The sequence below is a fragment of the Protopterus annectens genome, chromosome 1.part0 (assembly GCF_019279795.1).
Source record: "Protopterus annectens isolate FY-2018-M chromosome 1.part0, PAN1.0, whole genome shotgun sequence".
Classification (NCBI taxonomy): domain Eukaryota; kingdom Metazoa; phylum Chordata; order Ceratodontiformes; family Protopteridae; genus Protopterus; species Protopterus annectens.
The window spans coordinates 1291787499-1291806938 of record NC_056725.1 but is presented as its reverse complement, the minus strand read 5'-3'; the positions used below and the strand labels follow the sequence as shown (position 1 = coordinate 1291806938).

At 38.4% G+C, this 19440-nt stretch overlaps 1 protein-coding gene across 1 annotated transcript in view; it reads left to right on the top strand.

Annotated features, from left to right (window-relative positions):
* LOC122797671 (cytochrome P450 2D15-like) overlaps positions 1–19440 on the top strand; it is a 545264-nt gene that overhangs the window by 69338 nt on the left and 456486 nt on the right. Inside the window, exon 2 of the mRNA XM_044066214.1 lies at positions 5208–5379. Coding sequence (XP_043922149.1) covers positions 5208–5379 — 172 coding nt within the window. The remainder of the gene's footprint in view (positions 1–5207; positions 5380–19440) is intronic.

Below are 19440 nucleotides of genomic sequence, written 5' to 3'. Positions count from 1 at the left end.
GGAGTTGGTTAGTGGCAGTGATAACTACCTTATATTCTGATCAAAAGGGGGCATAGCTAGTAAACATGTGCTGGCTTTTCCCATGTGTGTGTGTGTGTGTGTGTGTGTGTGTGTGTGTGTGTGTGTGTGTGTGTGTGTGTGTGTGTGTCTGTATAAATCAATCCTCAAAGAGTGTGTGTGTCAGCTACTTGGGCAGGGCATGAAGCACTTGTTGGACAGAGTGGTTGCTGGACATCTTAGCTTGGAACTTCAGCTGAGATCTTGACTCTATAGCTTTGCCATTGGGGAGTCTTACAGGGGATCTGGAGAAAGAGGGAGAAACCAGCCCCTGACTGACTGTGGTTTATGTGTGCTCTTAAGGGAAATTGCACTTGATGCAAAAAGTTGCATGTGGAAATATTGTGTGTGTACCTGTCATCTTCACAGTGTACATCCCCCACTGGTGCCAGTGCTGAGGATTGAGGCTCCTTGATTACTGGTACTGTGGTGGGTCATCACAGCTTCAATGGATGAAAAAGACTCTTGAATAATTTGCTGGATTTGAAGGAGGCTTGGGGCAGAGCATATGAGGGTTGTGTTTTCAGCATATTGGACATAATAGAAGTGTTTATAGGCTTTGCAAATGTTGAGTGGAGCCCTGAGGAACCCATATGGAGACAGATAGGAAATAAGTATGATCAAGTTTCCATTTAATAGCCTGTAGTTCATTCAACAGATAACTGAAAACCAGAAAATGGTTGACGGGGATAGAGAGAGAAAAGATAGGTCTTATAGTAGGAGGTGATGACATACAGTGTCAAATGTTTTGACATATTGAGGAAAAGGGAGGTTGTTAGTTTGTTGTCATTTTGTTTTACATTTACAGTATCAGTGAAGTTGAGAAGGGTGATAGTTATACTCTCATGTGGGCAGAAGCTACATTGTGTGGGGGAGAGAAGTTTGTTGGTGTTGAGATAGGTTAGCAGCTGTGAATGTATACATTTTTGAGTATTTTGGATAGGAGTGGTAAAATGCTACTGGCCTATATTTGGAGAAGTCTGTGTCTGTTCCTCTTTATGTGGAGGTATTATGTGAGATGTTTCCGATAGAGGGGACACAACATTCTGTAATATATCTATTTATTAATGTGGAAACTGGATATACAATGGCATCTGCTGCTAATTTGAGATATTTTAATGGTATATTATCAACTGCAGCAGCTGATGTTTTGTTTTTAGAGAAGTTTTTTGAGAGTAGATGCTGAGATGAGAAAAAAACAGTTGTTATGATTGTGAGGGGTAGGTATGGTGAGGTAAGAGGAAGGTTTGTTTCTGAGCTGGGAAAGGAATGATTGAGTGAAATGGGTATTGAACTGTATAGAACTAGGTTTAGTGTTATTACTGGGGGAAGATGTGTGGGGGTAGATTGTCCTGGGTAAAGAAGACTTTTTTAGGATTGACCGTAATTGTTTGAAATTTTCAACATGCCAGTTTTTGTTTTGGGGCTTTTGAAAGTGATTTGTTTTATCAGATTTGATTTTTTCTTAGTGTGATTTCTAAGTTGCCTAAAATGTTACCAGTTTTGTTCTGTTTTTTTATCCTTGTTTTCTAGGCTTTTTCTCTGATTTGCATGAGATGAGTGGTATATTTTGGGAACCAGGGGGTGGGCTTGCTTTTTACTCTTTTATTCCTAAGGGGTGCTACCTCATGGAGTATAGCAATGAATATCTGACTGAAATGGAGAATAGCTTCATCAAATGGTAGATTTTGTAAAGTATTCCAGTTGTATTTGTAGAAGTAGTTTAGAATGTTTCTCTTTGAAAGTGTTGGATTTGTGAACTTGTTTAAAGACTATGTGCTTAGGGTTGTGGTTAGTTTATCTGACAGTGAAGGTGGGGAGGTAATCACTGATAATGTCAGCAAGACAGCCAGCATTGCTGATTTTGCAGGGGAAGGCTGCTAGGATCCAATCTAGGATGGATTGCTTGTTACTACGTTCATCAGTCCTGGATGAAAAAATGATCAGTTGGGTGAAGCCAAAGAGGTTAACTGGTATAGAAGCAGGGTTTGATTCAATAGTCTTTGTTAAAGACACTTAGTTTGATGGTTTAATTTTTTATATTTTCAGAGATCCAGTCCAGAATGTCTTCTAGCATTGGGGCAATTCTTCCTGGGAAATACATATGTCTGTGAAGCAGATGCTCTTGTGATTTTTGAGGCGAAGAGGTGAGAATTATTTTGGCATTTTTGAATTTGGGTGGAGGGGGAAGTTGGTAATTCAGGGTGTTTTTTAAAGAATATGGCTACTTGTGTTTATCGTTTCTTAGCATATTATAGCCCAGGGGAAGAATTTCTTCATCTATGGGTGTTTTAACAAGGTTTCAGTGACAACTAGTGTGTGTGTGTGTGTGTGTGTGTGTGTGTGTGTGTGTGTGTGTGTGTGTGTGTGTGTGTGTGTGTAGGTTGCGAAGCTTATTGTAGATGCTTCTAAGATTAAGATTGATGAGAAGTAAGTTGTTGTTAGGTTTAGTGTGAAGAGGATAATTTTGGGTTGGTGGAATAGAACTGAAGTACTGGTGAATGGGTTGGTGAAAGGGTCCTGGGCTGGGGTGGATACCCCTATGAAGGAGAATAGTTGTGGTAATACCATTGTCTGTGTTTGTTTTTGACTTTTTGGAACCATATGCAGGCTTGGTATGCCTCTTTGATATGAGTGTACTTCATGAAGGATAGGAATGAGATAAGATAAAGGCTATTAGATATAACATGCTAAGCATGAGAAGAGTTGAGATGTAGATGCAGTGAATTGGAGGTGGCAGACACTGTGATCTTTAGTGTTGTGTGGTAGGACAAGTGTGCAAGCAGTGTTAGGACCAGGATGCTGGATGCTTGGTGGATTAGCATGTCATTAAAGTGGCTTAGGTAGAGTGGAAGTAGTTTGAGAGAAGTGTGGATAGTTAGCAGGGTAAAGTATGGAAGTGAGGTAATCAGTAGAGAGTTGATTGGTGTAGAGATGATTATTGGGTTGGGTTTGGATAGTAAAATTGTAGGTGGTGGTGGGGATGGGGGTGAATTGGGGTTAGGAGAGGACTATTTGACTATTATTGTTGATAGAAATGGCTAAGTTTAGGTAAAACAGTATTTACAGAGAAGACACTAATGATTAATAATTTGGCAGTTCAGAGTAGAGGATTAAGGCTGTGAACAGCTAAGGAGTTTTATCCTGTAGTCCTGGGTTTGATTCTCTCATTCTCTGTTTGCCTATAATGAAGCTCTGAGTAAGTCACTTAACCAGACAGTACTGCCAGATCTCCATTCAAAATGAGCTTTAATCCATTTTGACAATTAACAGTGTGTATCTCAAGTTCTATTTGGAGACTTCTTGAAGTTTAGCTTATGCACAGGAGGTCATCTATCTTTGCATAGTAAGGCAGTACATATTGTACTAGTGTATGGCTGAACATTGGAAGGATAGAGATGATAAATAAACTGAATATCGTTGGGATAATAATAGTGCCCTGGGAAACACCTGTTGTGGTAAAGAATTCAGCAGAGTAGGAAGAATTCCATTTAATTCTGTATTTGCAGTATGTAAGGAAGCTGTAAAATGAGATGGGTGAGCTGTTATTTTACCTGTTTGTGGCAAACTTGTTTATAAGGCACATGTAACTATGAGTGTCTAATCACTTTAGACCAAATGAGAAACAAGGCTGGCATGACCACAGCTTTAGCAAGACTTTCGCACATGAACATAATGTTTGTGGCATTCACAGATTATCTTGTTTTAAATCCGCTCTGGGATTTGCCAAGCGTGGAATTGCTGTTGCCATATTATTATAACAGGTCAAATACCCTCTAAAAGAATATTTGTGATGGTGTTGTGGTGATGAGTCTGATATTGTCAAGATCAAATGTGTCAACTTCCTTGTGCAGCGGCATCCTAAGGCCTCTTTCCATAGTACGGGAGCATGTTAATGAGTGATTTAAGGAAAACCGATGATAAATTGGCATATTTAATGGATTTTTTGAAGAATAAGACCAGGACCTTCACATTCAGTAGTTTGACCTTAGAGGGTTATTTCCTTATTTAATATAGGCTAGTTTTATTTATGCTGTATTTGGCTTCTGTGGTAAAAGAATTACAAGGAGGGGTAGCAAATGTATAGAAATGTAAAGGGGCTGCTGATTTAAAGCAACTTCTAACAAGATCTGTGATGGTGGTACCAAGTTTTGGTAGCAAAGAGTGGGCATGTTGTACCAACTAGTTTGTGACCCCTGCCTACCAGTCCTTATCAAATCAAACATACATACATATATATATATATATATATATCTATATGGGTCTACTTCATTTGCGCTAACTTCCAATTATTGACTTACACCCATTTGACTGAGACCAAATGACTGAAATTTCATTTGACTGACAAGTATTATTGGCAGTCTCCAGAGAACTGTAAGGGAAGTAAATGGAATATGTCCCCTTTCCCACTGTAGTGCGACCCTGGAGTTAGAATATATAGTTAGGGGGGTGTGGAGGCACAGCGCCCCACTTACTTTTGTTTTACTAAGCAATATTAAAGCAAAACTACACAATATAATATGAAAATAAGTGGGGGGCCCATTGATGGGGGACATATTCCATTGACTTGCCTTACAGTGCTCTGTAGACTGCCAATAATACTTGTCAGTCAAATGAAGTGTCAGTCAAATGAAATGTCAGTCAAATGAAATTTCAGTCAATGGGGTCAGTCAAATGGGGCCAACTGGAAGTTAGGGCAAATGAAGTGGACCTATATATATATATATATATATATATATATATATATATATATATATATATAAAAACATATATTTGTGTGTGTGTATATATATATATATATATATATATATATATATATATATATATATATATATATATATATATACATACATACATACATATATGCATATATCCATAAATAGACTTAAAAAAAGTCATGGACATTCAGAATTGCCATATAGCTGAAACACCTGATATCCTTAAAGGGTCATTTGCATATATCCCATGTTGCCTCTAATACAAGAGGTTTAAGGAATCATACACTGATGCTCTGATTGTGTCAAAATAGTCCATAAATTAATTATGGCTGCACAAGAAGTTTTCAGTATAATATGGAGATTAGAATATTGTAGGGTACACTAAATATGAGTGTTTAACATTCTGTCTTTATTTGATTTATGTATTCACAGTTGAGTAAAAAATTTGGAAATTTATACAGTCTTCAGCTTGGTTGGATACATGCAGTGGTGGTAAATGGATATGATGCCTTGAAGGAACTTCTAATAAAGAAATCTGAGGATTGTGCAGATCGTCCTTGCCTCCCTCTTAATGAAATTATAGGACTTATAGAAAAGAACGAAGGTAAGTATCTAATAAACTGTCAGCTGACATGTGTATCTTAATGCTTGTATACCTCTCAGCAGGTTTACATTAACAAAAATGTTGGTGTTAGTCAGGACTTCAGTAAATATGAGGTAGTGTACTCATTCACTGGGGAAGGTCAGACTGGACCAAATGATGTACTGAAGATTCCAGATTGTGTCCTCCGCTGGTCATGTCCCATTTTCTGAACTCTAAAACTATCTAAAACAGTTTTAAGTTCACAATCTGTTTCTGAATGTAAATACAATTAACAGTACACCCAGAGTATTAAACTCCTACATTACATTGACCTGCATCCCTTATATTCTGCCTTTCTGATTCATTTCCAAGTTATTTCCCATAACTCCATTCTAGGCAGAGCCCATGCATTTCCCTCAAACACCAATAAACAGTTTACAAAAAGTTATCTGGCATACAGAGGAATGTCATTGCTAACACATTTTTGTTATGCTCATTCTAGCCCTTTGGACATAAAAGCAAGAATATATAATTATTTTCACACCTATATTTAATAACTTCCTGATCTTGTTTAACTGTTATATTTCTTCAGGAATTTATGCATCATGAAACAACTGCATATTCAGGATTTACATTTTCACAGTGTACATTCATTTTTACTTTATATGGATTAAACACACTGAAAGGGAAAAATATTAATTTTGCTATCCAAAAATAATTTATGAACATGGTTATGTCTTTCAGGTAAGCCACACAGTCAAACCCTGAACTTAATTACTGTCAAGTTAGTGCCGTAAACCTGCAGACCAAATGCCAGGTCTCCTTTAATTTTTTTTTTTATTCTTGTAAATCACTGAGGATTACAATATCAGTCATAGAGTTACAAAGAAGTGTTATTTAGTGCCAGTCTTGTAACAGGAAGTGGACTTGCTTTTGGATCAGAAGGCTATGAGTTTGCTTCCCACACTAGGCAGATTGATTGATGACACACATCATTTTTTTTAGTTAATGTAAAAAGGCAATTTATTCTTCTAGGACAGCTGAAACAGAACTTGTAGATGAAGCACTGAAATGCAAAGTTGTTTGCCAGCAGCAACCTCTTCATTAGTTACGGTTCTGTGTGATGTGGAATTATTCAGATGCGTTTACTTCAGCAGAGGTTGTGCATAGTGACTGAGGCTGATGGATTATAATGACAGCATTTTGAATGGCTTTTTTGGTTGAAATGTTCTGAAATGGGTAGTTTGTCACTATTGGTTCATACATTTTGTTTCACAGATTATTAGAAAAAAATGTTAAAAACTACCGATTTAAAATACACTCAAACAAATGGTGCTGTATTAAACAAAAAATATAATTTAATACAATCAAGAAGGTGAACTGAAACACATACATTTATGCATGGTCCTAAAAATGTGTGCAGAGGCCCAAGGTTTGAAAATGGCCCAAAGGTACACTTAACCCATCACTGGCCAGATGCATCTTCTACAAATGTGGGTTTCAATGCAATTTCAATGAATGTAAGTTTCAAGGGCTGATAAGTTTATTGTTGCTCATGCTAAGTCTGTTTTTATTGTGAGACTGTTGTTTTGTTTAGCAAATGGTTATCAGTGTTTGTACTAAACAAATTGAAATAAAGGTTCTAAATTATATTCAAATATCTGCAATCGTAGAAGTAAAGAAAATATTATGCACACTGACAGGTTTTAACAGTGTTTACGGTAAATGGGGAGAGATGGTCAACTAATGGGACTCTAGAATGGCTGTGTGTGTGTGGGGGTGGGGTTGGTCCATTATTCTGCATAGGGGCACATTTGACCATGATCAGCCACAGCTTGCATATGCTTTCACTTCAGTTTCTAGTAAACAAATTGCATGTATTTCTAATCAGTGCTGCATATTCACTTAATTTAGGTGCATAAGTTGAAGAAATAATGTAACTTTTCATGTAGTAGGATATCTATTACAAAATGTTACAAAGCTTTTGCCCTTGGGGAATGGAACAGTTTACAACTTAATTATTAGCCTTTCATTATCAAGTCATATACCCTATAAGAAAATAAAAATCAAAGTGCATCCATAAATTAACTGTACATTTTCAATACTCACACTCTGTCACATTAGTTATTTGTGCATTTTAATGCCATATTTTTTTTTCAGTCTTGGCAAGTTCTATGTTAGTGTTTTAAACAAGAACCATTGTTAGGGAACTTTGGCTAAATTTTGTCAAGGTGTAAGCTATATTTACAGCTGTTGAATACTAAAGAAGCTTTGAAATATTTAATGATTTACTGACACAGAAACAGTTTATTAATTAAAATTTTAAACTGAATATGATATTTTTCTCATGATTATATTAAGTTGCTTAGATTATGCAGGCAGAATGCCGTAATTAGCGGGGCAGCTCATGCTATTGGGCAGCAGGACTGCAGCCCCCCAAGCTGTAAAAAAGAAAAGAAAAGAAAAGGAAAAAAGGGAAATAAAAGTAAAACAGAAAGAAAACAAACGTGAGTCCCAAAATATCACATGTGCACTCATGGCATTTCCCTATATCTGGACTGCTGGTGAACCAGTCCAGAGCATGTGCACAGAATCCAGACTGTCTCACCAGCAGTCTGGATTAGGAAGACAGCATTCCACAGCAGCAATGTCTGCAGGTTGGGTAGCAAGAAGCTCTTGTGGGAGAGAAAGAACATGCTCCCACAGCTTTAACGCAGGAATGGACGAACTTGCACCAATTAAACTGGGCTTTGAACATGGATTTTACTGCAAGAAGGAAACTGGGCTTTGCAGCAATGGAGCTGGGCTCAGGTAGTATGTGTAATGCCACAGTTAAATATACCTGGTGGCTAGACTCAAACCCTGTACCTTGGGAGCAGGTAGCAAGAGCTTGAATTCCCGACCCACCACCACTTGTGAAATTTTTGCCTCATATTTTTATTCTTGTGAAATTTCTGGTTTTCTGGATTTTGAATAATGACAGGCATTTGAATTTCAGACTTCATATTCTTCAAAAAGTACATGGTAACACAACATCTTTTATTTTAGCAATTTTCTGTTTATAAGATCAATATTTGAAATTTGTCTCTATTTTGGGGGTTATATTCCCCCATTATTGGGTTTGTCCAGGTTTTTTGTGCTAAGAGGTTGAGAGCTATGGTGAGAACTGAATTCACTAAATGATAGCCATTTAAGTTTCAGTCTACCTGTCTTTGAAGAAACAGTTGATTTGGCATAATAGTATGTTTTTCTGACTATAGTGCACAGGGTCCATGGGTCAATACTTGGCAGTGAAATGCATGGTGGTAACACAGCATTTTATTCTAGCAACTTTCCAAGATTATATAAGCAATGTTTAAAATGCTTCCCTAGTTTTTTGGCTTTTGTCCCCCCCTAACAAATTTTGGATTTTTTCCAGATTTCTTGTGCTTCAAAGTTGAGAGATACAGCTGAGTGTCGAGTGGATTTTACAAGTAGCTGAGAGCTTGAAGAGAAGTTTAATGCTGCTTATGCTACACCTTTTTGTATTGTTAATAGCACAACAGGTAGTGCCCTTACTTTGGATACAGAAGGCTGTGGGTTCTACTCCCACAGTATATAGATGCATTGCTGATACTGTGCTTTTAAAGGGGGTGGATGATGCAGTGCAGAAAATGTCCTCTTTGGTGGAGATACCTAGTAATGATGAACCTGTTATCAGTTTGCCATCCATTCCCTATTGCAATATTACTAGCTTATAATTTTTTTTTAATGTAGCATAGGCAATTTATTCCTCAGTGGCAACATGCACTTTATTTGTAGATGAAACAATGATATATAAAGTTGTTTGCTAGCCGAAACCTATTCATTAATTACTCTTTAATGTGAAATTATTTAGATGCCTTTTACTTCTGCATAGATTGTACATATTTACTGATACTGGTGGACTATCAAAGTTTGATGAGACTTTTATGATGTCAATGTTCTGAACTGGGCAGTTTTGTCATTATTAGTGCATGCATTTTGTTTCATTGTTTATTACAAAAATGTTCAAAACAATACATTTAAAATGCCCTCTAACAGCTGTACTGTATTATATGAGGAATAAATTTAATACAACCAGGAAGATATATCAAAGAACACATGTATGTTTCCTGTGCAAGGGGCCTATGATTTGAAAACAGCCCAAAGTCAATCTTTATCTACCACTGGCCAGATGCATTTTCTTTGAATGTGGGTTTCAATGCTGTTTCAATGAATGTGAGTTTCAAGGGCAGAGAAGTTTTAATGCTAAGTCTATTTTCATTGTGAGGCTGCATTGCTTTGTTTAGCAGGTGTCTATTAGTGTTTGTGCTGTAAAATGTAAAATAAAACTTTTAAATGAAATCCAAATCATCGTAGAAGTAAAGTAGTATGCACATTACAGTGTTTATGGTAAATGGGGTGAAATAGCCAAGTAATGGGACATTGGAATAGTTGCAGGGGGGAGGCCCCATTTGACCATGATTTTATGAGAGGGGAAGAGCGGCAAATTCAGATAGCCCTGGCTGAACTATACCTCTTAACTGTCCAGATTTTTGCAGAATGAATAGATTTTTGATTCTTATTTTTGGTTTGTTCCTCATAAAATGTGTAGTTTTCTGGCAAATCATTTAGGAATGAAGTCATTAAATAATGACAGACATTGAGTTTCAGACTTCATACTCTTCAGACAAATGCATGCTAAAGCAAGACCTGTTCTGTCAACTGACTAAGTTTGTACAAGAGCAATTTTTAGTACTGTTTGTATGTTCCCCCAATATATTTGGCCTTGTCCATATTTCCTGCATTAAGAGGATGAGGTATGTGCAAATAAATCACTGTATAGAAATAGGTATAGCCAAACATCTCAATGTTCCTTGATTTTGGCTTAAAATGCTGCTCTCCCCCTAATAATCACTCCACAAAAAAGGAAAATTTAGAAGAAAATGTGAAGGGTTTACAATTAATAAATAATTGTAATGATCAGAGTTATAGATTACTTTTAATCTCAGAGATGCATGTAGATTCTCTTATTTTGTCAGCTGCTCAAGTTAACAGTACTAATATTAAAAAAAGTGTCATTATTTGGCAGGTTCCAAGCTGTATTGTGTGGCTATTTTATATTTTTGCATCACATTTTTGGTCAGTTTTTTCATAAAATTGAGGTTTTCTGGAAAATTTGTAGGAAATCATTAAAGATTGAAGTTAGAAAACAGTGACAGACATTTGAGTTTCAGATTTCATACCCTTCAGAAAATGCATACTAATGCAAAAGTTTAAAAGAGCAATATTTAAAATTGTCCTTATTTTTGGGCCTTTGTCCCACTTCTGTTTATGGGTTTGTCCAGATTTCTTGCTCTGAGGCTGAGAGGTATGGCAAATGTGTCAGGGCCACTACCATCAGCCAGAGACATTTCAAATTGTGACATACTTGTTGCACCCCGCTCCCCCAAGTAGTGACTCTGGATGTATCCAAGCAAGGCATGGACAGTTATGCAATGTAAGTGTGCAGAGTATCCCCCCATCCAAGGTAGGCACAAGTACTACAGTGGCTTTTTATCTGTCCTTGATTTTGCAGAATTTTCTTGTTTTCTGTCATATTTTATACTGTTGATTTATACTTCTTATTCAGAAAATGCATGTCGTTGCAGTGCCTGTTGCTCTGTGTTTAAGTAACAATGCTTTAATGACTATCAGGTAAGCTTGTCTGAGACTGTAAGATGTGAGTAAGCTTTAATAACCATACTGTTAAAGAATTACCAACATTGAAAGCCTTTTTGTTGTTGCCATGCAGAGAATATTTACATAACTAGATAGCATATAAGCCTTAGGTATTGAAATTCATATGACAGTATTCATAATAAAGGACAGGATTACAGTATTTTCAGTAGCCCATTACATTTGTTGGAGACTTGCAGTCATCTTTGCAGGCTTTACCCATAAACTAAACAGAATGCCAATCTATCATGTGTGATCCATGACCTGTGCAGTAATCCTTTAAGCAATTTTTCTTGAGCTTGTTTCTTGTTTGCTGTTAATTGTTTACTTTGATCATGTTTTCCCCATGAAACAAGTGGATAGTTGTTGTAAGGCAGCAAGTCTTTTTTGGATGAGAAACATTTTTACAAGTGGGGGTATTGCTACTTTTAGCATGTTACTTGGTACTTTTATAAAGCTGAATATAAATTAAAATTAGAACTGCAGTGCAAGGAGAAGTAGTTGAGTCCTGCTTCTTTTTTATACTTGATTTTGACTGGCATTCCAGTAATATATTTAAAAAGTAATTTATTTTTTCATGCCTTGCAGCCTTTTTGTTTCCATCTAGATATTAAGTAAGCTGTCATGTAGCCAATGCATTGAAATATTTTTTTTTCTTCTACAATTCATTTTGTCTTGATTAGACTCTCATAATGATGATTTGGCAGTAGCACCCAGGGCAGCATATTTAATTAAAGTCTCAGTTTTTGCAGTTTTTAGCATAGCTCCACTCCTTTCTAGTTGGCCACACCCCTTCCCATTGGCCCCACTCATTCAGCTGTCAGCAGCTCCCTTTTGATATGAAGTCACCAGCCACCACTGCTCTAAGCAAAGGCACTTAACTAGGCAGTGTCCCTAACTGGAGCATTTGGCTGTCATTCAACATAACTCACTGTTAGGCTGTTTACTTTGATCATTGCTTGCTTCTTTTACAGAGTGAAAGTAATACTTCAGTCTCCTGCTGTGCTGTCCTCCTGCAAGGTACTTTTTTACATTTTTTAATTACAGGTGCCAGGGCTCCCCAAGTCAACATATGCTAGGCAGCTACCTAAGTTGCTTAGTACTGAATCGGTCACTTTATATAATGAACACCCAGATATGTTCAGAACGGTTAACTTCATGTGTGAGTGATGCACATGGACAATTACAAGCAGGTTGAAAGGAGGTTCCCAAATTTTCACAAACACGAAAAAAAATTGTCCAAATGTGCAATGAGCAAATGCCAAATTGGCATTTACTCATTGCAGACTCAACATTTTGGGTGCAGATTGCACTACAGCAGGGATCGGGAAATGGTCCCTTTACCCACTGTTGTGCGATCTTGGACTTAGTATATTAAACTAGAGGGGGTGTGGGGTGCAGGTGGGTTTGCACCCCTGCATTACGATGAGTATTCAACTTTGTAGTTCGAAAATCATCGAATGTGGTTTTGTAGATTTTGATTTTTGAACTTTGTTGAAGTTCGATGTTACGTTTTTCGTGTTTTTGAGTCACACAATAGTGCGTTCGCATGTGTCATTTATGGACATATGAAGGTAAACTGTTCAGAACAGCTTATTGAAATAGAATGTAGATTAAATAAGGAAATAATATGCATTTTTTTTTTAATTTTAACACAACCTCAAGGTATATTTCAGTTTTGCAAAATCCAAGTTAGGATATAAAAGTAATGGGCTCATGTGGTGAAGCCTTGCCAGTTGCATGTCATTTTGTTGTATATGAAGGCACAGCTACTGTGTGAAATCACTTCTAGTGTATGAGACTTGATATGGTTTCAGTCTTGAATTTGGATCTCCTGTTAATCTTCAGTGGTAAATATATGAGCAAAATGTATAGTTTCTTATAGAAAAACTGAGAGGGGCATGATAACAAAAAAAAAATACTAAAGGTGTATTAACATATTATGCATTTTATATATTTAGCATTGCAAAAGTGTATGATTGTACACATGAAAATAGGACGATATTGTAGAATATAATGGAATATAAGCAGCTATGGATATGAAATTAAAATGTATGTCCATTATTTAAATTAGCATAAGGTAAGAACACAACAGAATGCACTAATACACCCTGAGAAAAAAGTATATCTGCATGTTCCCAAACATTGGTGGTACTGTGGTAGCACACAAGAGATCCTTTCTGAAGTTCCTATCTATGGCACTACACATGTAATGATAACAGGTGAGATGTAATGAAGCCACTAACCTTGCTATTATGACAATGGTGCGATTCCACAGAAGTGATCCCAGGCACCTCTATAAAGCTGGTCATAGTTGGAATGCTTGTCTTCTTCAGTACTGGCAGTACAAGTGTTAACGGAAACTGGATGTCTGTTAGGAATCATGATTGAATCACATTCTGGAACAGCCTCATTCTTAAGATTCCATGATTTTTCATGCCTGGAATATTCTAGCAGTGTTAATTTATCAGTCACTTCCCTTTTCTGGACTAGAACAGTTTTATTTCAGCCAAATAATTTCTATTTCTGTGAAGAAGATCACCTCTGATCCAAAAAAAAATATATAAATATATATATATATATATATATATATATATATATATATATATATATATATATATATATATATATATATATATATATATATAGTTCCACTTCATATCATTGAATTTTCATTTCATCGAATTTCAAATCATCGAGACCAAATCTTCGAAAACTCATAGCATCGAATCTCAAATCATTAAAAACTATAAAGCAGGTAGAAATAACATCCCACAGAGTTTTTACTACATTTATGCAAGGGGGCAAACCCTCTTGCACCCCCCACACTCCCTGTACATTAAATATACCAACTCCAAGGTCGCACTACAGTGGAGGAAAAAGGTAATTTTCCTACTCCACTGTAGTGTGACCTTGGAATTGGTATATTTAAAGTATGGGGGTGTGGGGGGTGCAGGGGGGCTTGCCCCCTGCATAAATGTAGTAAACAGTGTCTGGGATGTTATTTCTAGCTGCGTTAAAGTTTTCAGTGATTTGAGATTCGATGTTATGAGTTTTCGACGATTTGGTCTCGATGATTTGAAATTCGATGAAATGATAATTCAATGATATGAAGTGGAACTATATATATATATATATATATATATATATATATATATATGGGTCTACCTGCGATGGTCGACAATTCATTTGATCGACTTTTATTTGGTCGACAACTCATTTGATCAACAGGCAGATTTGCCCCCCTCCCCAATGTTGTGCGACCCTGGAGTTGATATATATAGTTAGGGGGGTGTGGGGGGCACAGCCCCCCACATCAAACTGCTTGTCGATCAAATGAATTGTCGACCAAATAAAAGTCGATCAAATGAATTGTTGACCATCTCAGGTAGACCTATATATATATATATATATATATATATATATATATATATATATATATGAACTTTGTTTATGGAGCATTCCAATAAGAACAGCTTTCTGTTACTTGGTGTTTTTTATTTAAATTCTGAATGTGTACTATGTGTCCCAGTCTCAGCAGTAATAATAATTTGTCTGGCTTACCATAGTAAAATTAGGAGTTATGTACTTACCATCCGATCCTTGGATCTGACTCGGCTGCTTCTGCAAGACTTTGAATCCAAATCTCAAGCTCCTCCCTCTAGCCATAATACCCTAATCCATCCCCAATTCATCAGATTGAGTCTGCTGCTTTACCCCATACTATGTTAGAGAGGCAGAACAGACACATGGAAAGACTGAGGCTCAATCCAGGAACATGATTGCTCCTGTACCCACCAAAGATCCATCTAGGAGAGACAGGGCTGGAGGATGGCTGGGAAGGAAGGTGAGGAAGAATGTAAATGGACAGCACAAATACCAAGTTATGGTAGATACATAACTCCTAAATCTGATGTTGTCCTTTTCAGTCTTCCTCATGAATGGGTCAAAGTCCCCAAATATGTAACTCTTGGGAGGCCCTTAAGGAAGAACATGCCGGAGCTCTGCTTCTAGAGACAATGTCTTATTTGTAATGTGTAACAAAGGTATGAGTCTTAGATCAAGTGTCTGCAGCTCAGATGTCATCAATGGAGGCTCTTGAAGAAAAAGCATATGCTGTAGCCATAGATCTAGTGGAATGAGCTCTAGGAGAACAAGGCAACTCAAAACCTTTTTGAGAATAAATCACTGAAATGCAATCAGCAGTTAGGAGAAAAGGATAAAGCCGGCTGATCAGACTTCCTGCACTATTCTGTTTTGTGAAGATAAAAATGTGATTGTCTGTGAACATCAAGCATCTGCAGCATGTATTCGCCTTTATTAGTAAAGTTTGGAAAGAAAATTGGTAACTCAGTGGACTGGTTAATGTTAGTTTCAGTAGTCACTGTTGGTAAAAATGAAGGACTGGTCCAAAGGGATACCCTATCTTTATGGAAGATGATGTAAGTAGGTTTGGCCGATAAGGCTTGGAGCTCATAAATTCTTTTTGCTGAAACTTCATATCGCATTTGTTTGCTGGATTAAAGGGTTTTTGAGCTAACCCTTGAAAGACCACCATCAATTCCCAAGGAGGAGAGGGATCTTTTTTTGGAGATCTACTGAGAAAGAGTCCCTTCATGAAAGCTTTACACAATCTGGAAGATGTCAGAAATAATGATTTGTTTCCCACATGGAAGTTGGACATAGCTGCCAACTGGAGTCTAATAGCAGAAAAACAGCCCCTTCCTTTAATAGGGTAGTGAGAAATTAAAGAATGACCAAAGTAAGGGCTGAAAAATGGTTGATATTCTTGTTGGAAGCCCAAATCAAAAATCATTTCCATTTGCTCCTGTAAACCTTCTTGGTGGATGGTTTCTGAGAGGCTAGGGTAATATTACAGACTGGGGAGGTGATCCTGGACATCTGACTAAGACTGGAAGTGGAGAAACCATGCAGTCAGCCAGAGGGCATGGAGATTGGGATGCTGAATTCCTGACAGATGAGATAGGAGACCCTGAGTGGGTTCATATATCCATGGAGGATACCTCAAGTGAGACCAGAGGAAGGAGAGTCAAACCTGTAGAAGCCATAATGGGGCAATGAGGAGGACTGAGCTCTTCAGCCTGCTTGCTTTCTATAAGAACTTTAGAATCAAGGGGAGAGGGGGATAGGAGTAGAGGAGACCTAAGGGCCTATCATGAATAAGAGCATCCCTCAGTGACTCCCCCGGCAAGGGGATCAGAGTGGCATACTTGCTGCACTTATTGTTGAGGAGAAGCAAAAAGTTCACAGCAAGGTTGGCCCTACCGGCTGAAGATCATATTCGGTACTCTCTAATTGAGGGACCACTTGTGAGGAGTCAGAAAAGACCTGCTGAGTCCTGGAGTGTTGCAACAAGAAAGTGGTCTGAAGAGATTTCCCATTCCCAGACCCTCATGCCTTCTCTGCATGACTGGTAGGAATGGGTTTCCCCTTGCTTGTTGATGTACCAGACTACTGACATGTTGTCTGTGTGGATTGCAATAGTCCCTAGAGGAAGAACATCCTGAAAGGTTTGAAACATTAGTAGGACTGCTCTCATCTCAAGGACTTTGTTATGCAACCTAGTCTCCAAGGAGGACCACATGCCTTGAACCATCTTTCCCATGAAATGCCCCCCCACCCCAGCTGTGAAGCATTCATGGTCACTGTGGCAGTTGGGGGAGGAAGGCAGAACGGCTTGCCAAAAAACAGTTCATCTGACTAGATCCACAAACAAACATGATGTTTGCAAATTAGAGTGGGTTAAAGGAAAAGATAGAGGTTGGTAAAGCATGGACCATTTAACCGCCAGTGTCCATTAAAGAATTTGCATTAAGAATCTTGCTAGAGGAATAAGAAGAATGGCAACTGACATTGACCCAAGAGCTTGCAACACCAATTTTGCTGTACGGGATGGAAGAGAGAGTATGTGCCGCACCTGATTTCTCAACAATGTTATGCAATGAAAAGGTAATGATGCCATTTGATTCATTGTATCCAGTTGAAGTCCTATAAATTCCAGAGTTTGTACAGGATTCAGCATCAATTTCTCAAGGTTTATTGCAATGCCTAGAGAGTTGGAGATTTGAAGTAAGTGATCCCTGGCTTGTATGAATTGATGCCTGGCTAGGGCAGTGAAGGGCCAGTCACTGAGACAGGAAAACACCTGGAATCCTTTAAGTCTCAAGTGAGCTGCCAAGACTGCAATGCATTTGGTGAACATCCTGGGGGCTATGGTGAGTACAAAGGACAGTGCCCTGAACTGGAAGCGATTGGCTCCCAGATGAAAGTGCAGGTATCTCCTGGAACCCCTTTCTATTTTGATATGATAGTACACATCCTGGAGATCTATAGAGCACATCCAGTCATCCTTGCACAGAAAAGGCAGGATGGATTGAACCGTAATGATTTGGAACACTGACTTCTTCACATAATGATTTAGATTTCTTAACTTTATAACTGGTCTCAGGTCTCCTATTTTCTTTGGCACTAAAAGAAATCTGGAGTAAGTTCTGAATCCTATTTGTTTGGATGGGACCTCCTAGATAACTCTTTTTTGTAGCAACTTTTGAACCTCTTGAGCTGCGTACTCTCTTTGACTGGGTGGAACGTTGGGGAGTTTCTTCCTTGTGACAGGAGATGGAAGGGAAAAGGGAATGTAGTAACCTCTGGATATTATGCTTAGCACCCATGCATTGTTTGTGAGATGTGTCCAGGCATCCAGGTGCAGGGAAATAGAATGAAAAACAGCAAGATGTAGTCGTCGATGCCAATGAGGAGATGAAAGCCACCCCGAAACTGTAAATATATACTTATAATGTCCAAACAGCAGGGAAATAGAACCCCTGACTGCCTCCAGAGATGGACAGTTGGGCAGTGCTTCAGGAGCACTGATATGACCTATCAGAGAAGGAGTCTCTGAAGTCATGGTATTGCAGAATCTCTCTGCTTCTGGGATGGCATCTGACACTGAAACCCCCCTCATCTGCCTCTGGAGGAAATATCCCTGTGCAAGTCCTGGAAAGGTCCCTGAGATTTCCTAAACCACATTTTCTCACCTCCTTGCTGGTTCTTAGAAAAAGAATGTTGAGGGGTACAAAACTTGATTCCAATGGCAGACAGTCTTTCCTTCCTGCTCACTGAGGGTAAGCATATATTTCACTGATGGCCCAAATAAGGAGGAGCCATAAAGGGAGGATTAGCAAAAGATACCCTGAAGGGTTCCACAAAGTTGCATAGACTCATTCAGGCAAGTCTCCTAATGACTATGCTTGAGCCAGCTGCTCATGAGGCACCCACGCTGTGTAGGAGATCAGCCTCTGAAGCCATGGTATTGCAGATCCCCTCTTCCACTGGGATGACGTCTGCTACTAACACCCTCCTCCTTTGCCTCTGGAGGAAATATCTCTAAGCAAGCCCAGGAAAGGTCCCTGAGATTTCCAAAACCGCATTTTCTCACCACCTTGCTGATTCCTAGAAAAAGAATGTTAAGGAGTACAAAACTTGATTCCAACAGCAGACAAGGTCTTTCCTTCCTGCTCACTGAGGGTAAGCATATCTTTCACTGATGGCCTGAATAAGGAGGAGCCATCAAAGGGAGCATTAAGAAAAGACACCTTGAAGGGTTCCACAAAGTCGCATAGCCTCATCCAGGCAAGTCTGCTAATGGCAATGCCTGAACCAACTGCTCGTGAGGCACCCATGCTGTGTGGGAGATCAGCATCATTGATGAATTGGCAATAGAACAAAGAGTAGCCAACTGAGAAGAAACCTTCTTGAGATCCTCTGCAGACATGGACTCAGTGAGAAAGTTTGAAAACTCCTTGATCAAATCTCTCTATAAGCGAATAAAATGTGCCAGGTAATTTAAAGACTTCACTATAATTGTGGATCAGGCATAGTTGTGCTTTCCAAATCTGTCACTCTGGACTCCCTGTTCAGTGGATGGACAGAAGAAGTCTGCTCCACAAGCTCCTTTTTAGTGGCTGCTGCCACAACTATGGCATCATCTGGGACACCTGAAGGAAGAGATAAAATTCATCTGGTTGTTTATGGATAGGTTTAACAGAGTCTGGCTCCTTCCAAAGATAGCAGTAAACTAGGTCAATAAGTTTTTCCACTGGGGGAATAATCCTAGACATAGATGGGCCAGCCCTGAAAGCCTTCAAGAACACCAATTGTTCAGAAGAAGGAGTTGGGGAAGACCAGCCACCCTTTTGTTTGAGGATTTCCAGGATGTTATCAAAGGAGACATCATAGGATGGTGATCGGGGATCCTTCTCCCCTCATCAAAATCAGTGTCTTCCATTATAGATTCCATAGGGAAGTCTATGTGCCTTCTTTTGCACATATTCTTCCACTTTA